The following is a 12,016-nucleotide window of genomic DNA, read 5'->3' on the forward strand; positions in this document are numbered from 1 at the left end:
CCCATCCTGGAAGTGGCACAACACCAACTATTGGTCGTCTTTCTTTGCTCGCATGATGCATACCGCGTCTCCCAGCTTCACTCGCTACTACGCTCTGCTTCCAACCCAATTAAATAATTAAGAAGAATTGGTCAGTACTGATGTTTAATGGGTCATGTATTCCAATATCAGATTTTTGATATAGGTCATTGACTTTCAGTGAAAGTTTTTCTATAAATATATCACACAACATGAATGCTATCTGATTATCCATGACATGTCCACTTGTGCTCTCTTGGTTCACCGGTGAACAAGATAGGCTCACTCTGATTCAAATACGAAAGGTTCACAAGTGTTGTATCGTGGTTGGCTGTTTGGAACGCTTGAATTGAGACTACCAGACTACGCAGTTAGAAGATGTAACTCGGATAACGGCTGTACTGTTAAGACAAGCATACAGAGCTTTGCGCAAACAAATGGAATGGGTAAATGGTAAAATATGGTTATTCGTTTTGTGCGTTCTGTCCAACCAATGGTGACGTCCCTGCCGTGAAGAATTTCGCACCCACTCCGCTGGTCGCATACTGCTAAGCCGTGCTTGGTAAGTTCCACCCATGCACCTTCTGTCCGAAACGTGTGGTGCCGATGGTGACCTTAGGGACGCGTAGTTCTGTGCACATGTACTTTTCGTGTCTGGAATCATCCCGACAACATCGAAGAGGGGATCAGTGCAATCAGCACAATTTATCGGAAAACGTGTTATCCATCTTCAAAGGCTGATGATGCCGATGGTGAGGGACGCGTAGTTCTGTGCACATGTACTTTTCGTGTCTGGAATCATCCCGACAACATCGAAGAGGGGATCAGTGCAATCAGCACAATTTATCGGAAAACGTGTTATCCATCTTCAAAGGCTGATGATCTCTAAAACAAAATTTCTCAAAAAGTATTTCATTTTTGGGAGTTCCTTTAAGGTAAACTTTCAACTAGCGACTACCAGCTCATCTGAATTATTATTGTATTTTGTCGACGGTAACATAATCCCACACCTCCACTTTTAATTTCAGACAAACAGTCAAACAAACACACATGAACAACCAGATGTGAGCATCGAAGGCACCATTTCACAGAGGAACGTTTTGATAGTCTTGTTTAAGACACGTACTTTGTTAGCTTTTTATGAAGCCTCTTGATACAACACTCCGGCGTGTCCTAATCTTCATTCATCGGGTTTTCCAACTTTGCGACAATGGGACGTTCTATTCCTTACTATAGTACAAAACTCATGACGTTAAGTTAATTTTAGGAGCCCACTTTCTCGTGTCTTCCCATCACAATCCTAACAATCATCAATTGGGAAAACCATGAGAAAACCATGCCTTAATCAAAAGCCATCTATGTTATTTTTCAATATGCCGAGCGCTGGGATATTCAGTGCAACACCAAACGAAAATGTGTTAAATGTTCCGTTTTTTCCAGCACGTTCGCAACAGGCTAGTTCACGCCAGTTGTTCACCATGTGATATTTACGATAATTTTCAGCGCAGCAATTTCGTCTCACGTTATCTTGTCACGACCAGCAACTCATTGTGGAAATTGAAATAACGCCTTTGGAGACATTGGTTAAGCATTAGTTAAACGAGTTAACCATCTCGTTCTTGAATACTCTAGCTCACGGGTAACGGCTTCCCCAACACCTCATTTGGAATATACTGTAGCCAGCTTGCTGTAGCATCTTGCTTGATACTAGATACAGGATTTCAAAGTGTTTGGGTACTTAAGATATTCCATTCGGGGTTTTCATGTATTAGCGACAATGACTTAGGACATGTCCTTATGACTCCTTTATTTATATTGATGGACGTCATATTTGTCGCCACAAAACTGACGAAATTGCTCTTTTCTAATTAGTTGAACGTAGACTCAATATGTGCTTCGCCCAACAGCTGTCAAGCTATAAATCTGGCTCTTCTTACAAAGAGTTAAAAGGTGACTGTTGATCGTCAATTTAAAGATGCTGTCGGTCGAACGGACCAAGTCCCCTCACCTTTCTTCAAGTGCCTCTCGTCCTAGATTTTCGGTTCTTTAAACTGGATATTCTATGACTACGTCAGTGATTGACCTGTGAGAAAAAGTTTCGACAATTCATTGTGAGTTCTAACATTATCGGTAGTATTTCGACGGATATCACATAGTAAATCAGCGACTATTGGTTGGTGATACGCATACGGCTGCTCAGTACACTCCTACCTTAGTTGAAGTTCTACTTGGTGTTATGCGGATTGTGTGTCACTCGCTGAAGCCAGTAGCTGTGTTCTAACAGTCACTCTGGTTTACATGAAAAAAGCTACAGTGAATCATTGTCTCAGTTCCTTTGAACGCATTTTTATCCATGGTTAGGCCCGAACCACGTAGTCTAGTTAGAGCACAGATTTGTCACTGTCTTTTAAAGTGCTTCTAAACGCCCATCTAGCACATTCACATATGAAGCAGTACTCCGTAAGCTGAAGAATGTATGCTCACCAATTTTGGCTCAGTTTGAGCCAACACAGAATTTGGTTGGTCAAATATGCTCTCTTGGTTTCCTCTGATAAACTATGGAACACAGTTGGTAAACGAGATCACATCAGAAAGAACAGCCCCGATGATATAATGACATTTAAATGTGCAGCCCATTCTAACTTGACGTCAGCTGACTCGCAAATGACACAGTATAGTGTTGCCACTACGATTTCGCGTTTTTGTTTCAGTTTCAGTTTATCGCATTCTTATTATTGAAATTCCTCAGACTTCCCTATAGACTACTGGTTTTCTGATCTAGATGACGCAGCTTCTCCGCCTCCAGTGAAGGCTAACCCATCAAAGGGTTTTCACTGTTCTCAGGATTCGGATGTCGTTTTTCATGGATAAGTTTCATGAAAAAGTTCTTTTGGAATGCGACCCAAAATGACCCAGCCAAAAAAGCCGTTTCTAAAAGGCTGTGTTTGGTCTTATTAGTATACTATTTGAAGATGTACCTCGTTATTCACCCAATCTATTCACTTGATTCAAAAGACTGTGTCGAAATCGTAACTGAAATAGGTCGTACGTAGAATTTTTTAGGTTCCGGTGGAAAACATTAATGAAGTAAATACAATATTAATATGCGACTAATGACTGTTCCGGGCACGCTTCAAGAATGTCCATTACTGTGTTAATCCTAGAAATTTTGCCTTTGAATTATCGATCGTTGGGTCCTTGGATGGTGTGCTGCCAAAGCATTGATATTTCGTAAAGCACATTATTCCCAATATCCACTAGAACACTTGGCAATTTACGTTACGCTCTTCGGTGCACATCGATCTATACATGAATTTCAGGAAAATTTATAGCCGAGTCAATGCCGAATGGCATTGAACGAGACGTGGTACTCAGTTGACGGAGAATCTTTTGTGATTCTACTGAAAACAGGTCGCTTCGACAGCCCACGATCGACTACCACTATTCGACTATTCACTATATGAATCTAATTGAGTCATCCACAATAGTTCAGCTGCAGTGGTTTGCTATGAAACGACTTGAATATAAAAATTATTAATCTGTGAGGTATCGAACTGTGTACTACCTACGCAATGCAGTAACACCTCTGCATAAATTATTGATAAGTACATATCAAGCGAGGGTGCCCAGTGCTGCATCAGATTTCAGCTAAGCCTTGGTAGTTGCAAAGGTCCAAAATTAGGATTTCATGCAAACCTGAAAGGTTTTAATGAGGAAGAACTTGCCCGGACAGCCAAGTTGAGCGTTGATTGGGTCAAGGATGCTGTCCACGAAAAATCCACACAACCACCCGTTCCACTCCTGATATTATCCTTACGTCTGTTTAATCTTCGCCTCTTCAACTTCCGCACATCTTGCTGGAAGCGTTTCTGATCATAATGCTGTCCACGGCTGTCTACTTTGATACTCAATTGACCCAAGTAATACTACACCGTCTGTTGGCACAATTTAGCATGTTAATTTGACAAAGCATATCACATTCAAAAGGCCCTCAAACCGTCAAGCTAGAAATTTCAAAATCTTGAAGCTTCCAAACGGAAGCCAATAAACTATATGGCTACTATTGCTGGCAGCCCAATTAAGACTGACAATTTGGCGATTGGATCTTACAGAAATCCGAATTCCTGTTGGCGTATCGAATATAATGAAATTTCAGTGAGAGTCCCACAAATAGAACCAAATGATTTTATTGGTTTGGGAACTAGTGAGTACCAAACTGCGAGTGATACTTGGTCGCGGAAAATTGGCCCTTGGCATCACTCTGTTTGGATAATAGAATCCTAGGTCTATAAAAAATGGAACTAAATGAAAATTTCTGTAAGCCAGGTGTTGGAGTCCGATAAATGTCATTAATTCACCCAAAGATGGCCATAATTTTACCAGTACTGTCTTGCAGTACTGCGCAAAATATTTTCACCGATGAACCGTTTGAATGCGTCCGGCGAAGTGTGTATTCCAATTGTGCACTTATTTTCAAATGAGGAAGAATTCCAAAACATTCTTCTGATAGCCACTGACCGATTAAGCTATATCAACACCCATCCCTCCAAGGCAACAATATCACTTCGCATCTAAATGGTTCTTGAGCATAGGTGGCGATCCTCTGAAGCTGGTGGCCGGGGTTTCCAGATCACCAGTCCAGATGGTAGACATCTCACAATGAACCACGGGCACACGCAAACCGTTCGTCGATGACTCACCATTGTAGGTCACGTGAACCACGTATTTGTCGACGCTCGCCCTTTATGGACGGACGTAAGACAAGGCTGGTAATACACGGTCCGAGTCGTGGTGGGGAGGCTGTAGTAGGACGTTGACAGATCAACCAATCATCCCAATATCGTAGCCTGTCCTCCGGAGCCAACTTAAGAAATTAATTTCTTACGCAACCACAAATCTCTCAGCCGCTTGAAACGTAACTTAGGACGTACACGTACTGTTAGATTTTGTACAAACTTATGAGAACACGGAAAGTTCTGACGGAAGAATGTTACGAAGATATAATCGGTGCACCGCATATCTGAGAAATGTCTAGGAGCTTTAGTGTGAAGCGTTGGAACGTAAAATAAACTTTCACCCTGGTCCATTTTCGAGATACGTTTGAGCTCCAAGACTCATGAGAACTCCATTCAGCGTTTGGATGACCCAACTTATCAAATCCTTTCGTGGTTGCAGTCAACCAAGCCGTTATTGTGGCTTGTGCCGCTTACCAATTCGAAGTGGTAGATAAAAAGTGTTACTTCAACTTTTGCCGATCGGCACTACTTCTGGCCCAGAACAATTAGGAGAGGTCAAAACCATGATCAAATAACAACACATCAGTTTTTCTTGACTGTCCGTTTTTATTACTGCTAACGCTATCCGGTATAATTTTTTTAAATATCCGGCATAGTTGTTGGAACTTTGAGGTGGCTGCACGAAACCAGACTATGGTCTAACGTATGTCACGTAGTAATCTGTTAAAAGATCAACGTATTTTTAGTAGATCTTTTGATAGATTACTACTGATTTTTCTGGTTTCATGCTTCTTCGTGGTCAACAACGATCAGTTTATTTGGGGTGACGTAACTACGAAAGCTTGATGCACTCACAATTAGAATGGTGAAGCCTTGGAAGTGATTGTAGTGCTGTGGGCGAATGGACGGGTGGATTCGATTAGATTTGTAGCAACACAAATAACGTGGTGAATACTGACTAAGGAGGTACTCCTACTTTACTAGGCACTTTTGTTATCCTCAGGTCATTGTTGTCATGGAACTCCCGCTTTATTCTGCTCTCTCATGTTGCTATTATCCCGACCGAATACAGCCATCAACTGGCGGTCAGACGAATATTTTTGGTTATATTCTTTGAATAAATATTTCGCTTAGCTGAGTCCATCAAATTTGAGAAGTATATTTAACTAGGTATATTTCAAGGTCGTCTTTCGAGAACGTTCATTTACCGGGAATTACACAGCCTTTCACTATCCTCAATAGTAGCTGCGCAAGAACCGTCTTTTTGTTTGCATTGTCGTTCCTTGGGCTTGGAAGCCAAATGCCACGATGTGAAGGTTGATTTCAAGAGCAAAGGATGAAGACAAAGAACACAAACTGGTAGTTTTAGGCTACTGCGAGACCTACATAATTCACATTTGCATCATGCATGTTCGAACAGCTCTCACCCTGTCCTGGAGCATATCGTCAAAATAATCACTTCCACCGGACGCTGGAGTAGAGATACCAGGGTCGCTTAGCAAGCCAGATATATATATCCAAACATGGCTAGGAATACGCACCACTGATGATCTTTAAGAAGAGCGAAACGCAAGTGCAATACTCCCCACCTTTGGTGCGGTCTCACGAGAATGAGACAGAAGAAGGAATGTTCAGACTTAGTTATTGTGAATGTGAAAGTCTCATTATTTCTTGCACAAACTTAAGTGAATTCAACAAGTGCCGCATCAAATAATCTGGAAAGAAAGTAGGTAAAGATCGTCCACTTCATAGCAGTGACCTGTTCCAGGTTCTGTGATTTATCCACATATGAAAGTCGGGAAGGTCACTACCTCATTAAACGAAAAAGTTATAGCATGTAGAATTTAAAAACATGTGGAGTTGAATTCTGTCTGAATAGCCAACTGAACGACACTGTAATTATCAGTCGGATATGTGTAGATTCGTCAACAATGATCCGACTGTTTCCTTCTCGCAAAAAAAGAAAATGCGTTATAAACAATGCTAATGTAGTTGTGCTTTTAGATATATTTGAAGCACAACAGGCTTCCAATAATTCCTCCATCTCGCTTTCCAAATGATGCATTCATGACATTTCAGGTTCTGTATCTTTTCAAGTCTTTTTGGAATATTTTGGATAACCTACGTTCGAACCTTTCGTTATCTACGGGGCTAATCCACTTGATCAGTAAAACTATTAAGGCAGCTCGAAAGTTCAGTCTGACTGAAACCGATATTGAGTGAAAAACATTATTGATAAGGTTGACGGAAAGTACAGGCAGCCCCTACCGGGTTTTGCAATTATTGAGGCCCATCAGGTAAGCCTATTTATTCTTACTTGTCCACATTCATTCCGTCAGCTTCAGGTCACAGATCTTTGAAAAATGACGTCTTAAGTCCTATTGTCTAACAGAAACATGCAACTTCCAAAATCCAGCAAAGTGACGTTGACAGATCGTTTTCGACGTGAACTGAATGTGTATGAATGTCATGCATCCGGTTTCTCAAGTCTGCCGCTGAATCCTCTTTCGGTGGGTCCGTCCCAACGTTCAGTTTAGGTGATTGTTCATGACATCACACGTGATCAGATTTGTTGAGAATAGCGATATCCTGAATGTTTTTGTTTTTTTAATTTAATTTTCGGTCACATGGGTTAGAGCAATTTAGTAGGTCACATATCAAGAGCAGTCTTTATTTTGGATTCAAAAATAAATACTACAGAGAAGCCGGGAAAGCCGAAATAGGCCTGTGTGGACTAGGTGGAGAAAAATTGGACAAGACTTGCATCAACTGAAGCTCAATCCTCCATGTGAAGGTCAGCCAGCGTAATAAAACAAAGCCAAATAGCCATTCTACATTCTTTTGCCCAGATAACCACAAGGGTAGCTTTTCCAAGTAGACAAAACATGTTTAAGGACATACCGAAAAAAAGCAAACGAAGGAATAAAATGTGTTGTCGGTACAGATGAGGAAGTGTGGAAACGAAAAGCAAAGGCATATCTTTTGAAATCGGAACAGCCAACTGGTATTGTTCATTGGTCATCTTTTATGCGGACGATAGTGTTGCTGATAATTTTGCGGGAGTGTAGGCAATTAGGTTTGTATCAAATTTTGTTCACTGCTATCCTGGCAACAAGCATGGCAAACCAATCCGGAGGCGCAACAGATTTCAGGAGGCAGCATCCAATACCATTAGGATTCAGCTGTTCTGTCACAGTCTCATACACCTTGTTAATTAGCCCATCGATGGCGCTTTCGACGGAGTTGTATTCTGGACACAGCTCCTTCACAAGATCATCTACGACGGGCTGCGGTTCATCAGGCTTTTGGAGTTCAGCTACTGGCATGCCATTTTCTAGTGTCGTACCCTCGTGCACATTGAGTGGGACTCCGTCTTCCATCAGACCTTCATCTGCCGTAGAAGGGTTAGGTGGTGGTGGCGGTGAAGGTTCCTTGGTTTGTTCCTCTAAATGAAACATTGCGACACAGTTGGACGTCGACCATCCAAGAATAATCTCCTCCAGTTTTGTCACGGGCTTCAAACTCTGGTACGAACACATTTCAGTTAGGCAGCTGTCGTATGTAAGCAATACTGCTAGACGAAGACCAAGTTGAAACAAAGTATTGAGAGGGTGGCTGGAAAATGGATTGATGCTGACAAGTTTTGCCAAGTTGGAGACGAAGTAAATAGGCTGGTACGCAATTTTTGACGGTTCGCTGCGACAACAGTGGACTAATTGCGGATTTGTATGATGGCGATCTAGCCAGTTGGTTAGCATTATATCCACACAACGATATGTGCAAAAGATTTCAAGCTTGGTAGACGGAGCAGGAGCCTAGAAGTTGGAGTCGAAAAAGGCCTCAGTAGAAAACGATATGTAGTTGAAATGTGAAAAGAGAAAATAGCATCTGCTTTATTTACCTTGGTGTTGAAATGGCAGAGGGTAAATTGGGCGCAACGTTTCGGCCGTATGCAGTTGTTTAAAGCTGTTACCCGTTAGCTGGACGCAGCTAGACTTAACCCCTTGTTTTCACGTTTATCCATTACTCCATGCTATTACCCTTCTTTCCGAACTTTATGCAGTCGACTTTGTCCTCAGTCACTCAGTCACGTGCTTCCTTTGGGTTTGTAATATCTTGAAATTCATCGGTTCTCAAAGTGGTGGTACATTGCCGGTATACCACATTCTGTTCTTGGTGAAACACTTTGCCTGGACGGGTTGGGTCGCATAATAGACATAGAGAAACATGCTCGACACTTTTGGAGAGAATTCACCTTTTCACTCTAGAAGTCCATTTCAGAATAGTGCTGTTCATTCGGTGGAGCGACTGTCCAGTCAAACAGTCAAATAAAACAAACATCCGATATTTTCCTACCCCGATCGTGTCGTATCATGGATTGTGGAAAACATGTATTCGTGATCTAATTCCATCTCCTAAAAGACGACTGTCAAAACAGACCTATCCTCAATGGAGGCCACTTTTAGTCAGTCTGTCTAAGTAGTCCGTTTAGAAGCAGACATATAGCTTTTAGTTTCATTTTATTGGGAGCCAGCTATTCGGCCAGGGAAGATTTCCAATAACCGTTTTCCCAATCCCATCAAATCACTGTGCCGCTGAATGAAGCAAATGACTTTGATCTTTACTAGTACTTAACTCTGATTGGAATAATCATTTTAAACTACTTCTCACCTGTACGGTACAATGAAACTACCCCCGAAAGCCAAGTACGTACTTCCAGAGTCCAATTTTGAATGCGCCCGAGATTTACTAAGCAGATCACTACTATAAGCAAATTGCACTAGCTGAAATTTACTGCACGGAATTCAAGGAACTAGACTTCGAATTATTCGATGAGCTATACCTGGTTTTGTATGTCCCAGAATTCCAGCACTAATCCACCGTTTTTAGTGTTGTTCTGCTACCCGATACCTGCCAAGTTGGCTAGGGTCTGAGGCAACCTAATCAAGGGTTGAAAAAAGGGACTCTATTGAGGTACGATGCAAGAGAGACTAGTTTCTGATAATTTTCAGAGCTCCATAGTGTTTGGCTTGCCAGTATCTCAAGCCAATTTGAATATTTCGGCTGGCCATTTGTCTCCAGAATATCTAATGACAACTTCCGCTTTCTACCAAAAAATGTACAACATTGGAACCAAAATAACTACACATCCAGATGAAGCGACACTATGGTTCCTTTCATGTAGCAGAGTTCAGAAAGTATCGATCAACTTACAATCTGTATGTATTCTGTCGTCCCACTTGGTCCGCCGATCACGAGTAAATTGTTCCAGTTGATAAATCTTGCAACATTTCTCCAGCATCGTGTTTCAAACGAGGCCAATTGATACTGGAATGGAGCGAAATGTCCTTGTAGATCAGCCGAACGAAGTCGAATGCATGTGTTCAGAAACGAACCAATACACTCAGCAATGTGTGCCAGGTTGTCGGGTGAGGTCTGCTGCGACTCATTCTGAGAATCCCACGCTACAAGGAATGTTTGTGTGTGTCTCAGCGCCTCCTGAAGTTGTTCAACCTCCGTTTTTTGTTCCAACTGACCTCTGATCTCCCCACTGATATATGTTGTCGTTTTTAAATCCTAAATTAAAATGTCGACGTAGAAATCATATAAGACCTTCACTGAATCACAATACATTTGATGTGTTAACCAAGATTTAGTTGAGTTCCATTTATGGTATGCAAAGTTGCTTGAGTAATCTCCACGCCACCCGCTTTCGATTGGCAGAGCACGCTCAAGTTTGGCCCAGTACTAGTGAAAATTATAAAGGGTTTCAAATATTGAGAAAACAGGTTAATTACTCTCCACTTGAGCGAAATTTCAAAAAAGCGTTTGATAGGCTGAGCTTGGGAGAAGGACTAAAGCAACAAGGCAAAAATGTTTTTTTTTCTTTTTTTTCTTCGGAAAAATGTGCATAAATGCAGCCGTTTTTCCAATCATAAATGCAACCACTCGTGTTATCACAGTTATTGCTACAAAACGGAAATGAGTCTACGTTGCTGAAACTCCTGCACAATAGGATTAGCTGAGGCCAAACACGGAAAACACGAGACCCTTAGATGTTGTCATATGCCTAATGGGTGAGCGTCAATTCCTTTCGATGTATGATACTGGTTCTTCGTTGTTCTGATTCAGACATCCGTAAAATACTGCAATAGTGACCTCGTTTAGTGTGTAGTTCGGTTAGATTGAGACTTTCGAATGTTCCCAAAGTTCACACAGTGCCTCTTAACATGCACTGCTGTAGCTCTTACGGAGCTTCACTCTGTACTTACAAATTTCAGCGCAATGTTCTCCGAAAAAACCTTCACATCGCACAGGTACTTTAACAACAATCGAGTCTCGCATAGTACGAAAGTCACAGAGACAGTACGCACGCACTACTTAATTTCTGGTAGTACTCTGAAGCTGTTCGCAAAAGAAAGGTCGTAAAACTCCACTTACATATTCCTGTGCGGCGCTGTCCTCTGAAATCACCTGGAAGTTTGCATCCCCGTAGTGTTTCCCCTGTTGAATTAGTATAGATAAGTGATAATATGGAAAAGACGAAAGTAGTTTTGTAATGTGGCGGAGGTATACGGCCAGATGTGAAGCCGGAAATTTAATAGTTGCGTAAAACGGAGTGATGGTAACTAATACAAGTAGTTGGTAATGTGTTGAAACTAGTGATGTCTCCTAGTATGGTGACGAAACGTTTGCAAGCTAATTGCCGACGTCGGCGAACAGATCAAAAGCCACCTGATCAACAACCAACAATACAAGTAGTGTATGAAATAAAATCATCACATGAGTAGGCGGAAAAGCGGTAGTCACAGTGAACCAAGCTGAAACATTACCAATCGGATACCGATTTCTAAATGTTTTTAGACATGTACTGTACTTCTACAATGAGTGTAACTACGTTTGATATCATATAGGGAATGAAGTGTGTAGTTGAATATTTGACTACTCAATCTACCGTAAGCGCAAACCCACGTGCATAACATGGCAGTGGTATTTCTTGAAGTTTGGCCAAAACTTTACAAAATCCGCTTTCACTTATCGATTTGGTCATAAGGCCAACCACTGCATCAAAGAGGTGTTTCGTTTAGCTGATCAAAATCTAGATTCATCAAAAGAATTCACTCATGACAAAACTCGAAACAACCTTAGGGAGAGACGTTCAACAAGCGCATGTTCTTTATTCTGCTACGTCTGTATCGTGCCACATTCAGTAAGTTTAGTAGCAAGTCCCTGGCTTATTCAGTTTTCAGGCCGTGTGACGT

The 12,016-nt window shown here is 41.5% G+C and overlaps 1 protein-coding gene across 1 annotated transcript in view; it reads right to left on the minus strand.

Moving 5' to 3' along the window:
- Window positions 1-7,340: 7,340 nt before the first annotated feature.
- T265_10678 (hypothetical protein) overlaps window positions 7,341-12,016 on the minus strand; it is a gene marked incomplete at both ends in the record, with an annotated part of 75,460 nt that continues 70,784 nt past the window's right edge. The window contains 3 exons of the mRNA XM_009177132.1: window positions 7,341-8,569; window positions 9,969-10,331; window positions 11,196-11,258. Of these exons, the coding sequence (XP_009175396.1) occupies window positions 7,838-8,569; window positions 9,969-10,331; window positions 11,196-11,258 (1,158 nt within the window). The remainder of the gene's footprint in view (window positions 8,570-9,968; window positions 10,332-11,195; window positions 11,259-12,016) is intronic.

This window comes from Opisthorchis viverrini (assembly GCF_000715545.1).
Source record: "Opisthorchis viverrini unplaced genomic scaffold opera_v5_393, whole genome shotgun sequence".
NCBI classification, from domain to species: Eukaryota; Metazoa; Platyhelminthes; class Trematoda; order Opisthorchiida; family Opisthorchiidae; genus Opisthorchis; species Opisthorchis viverrini.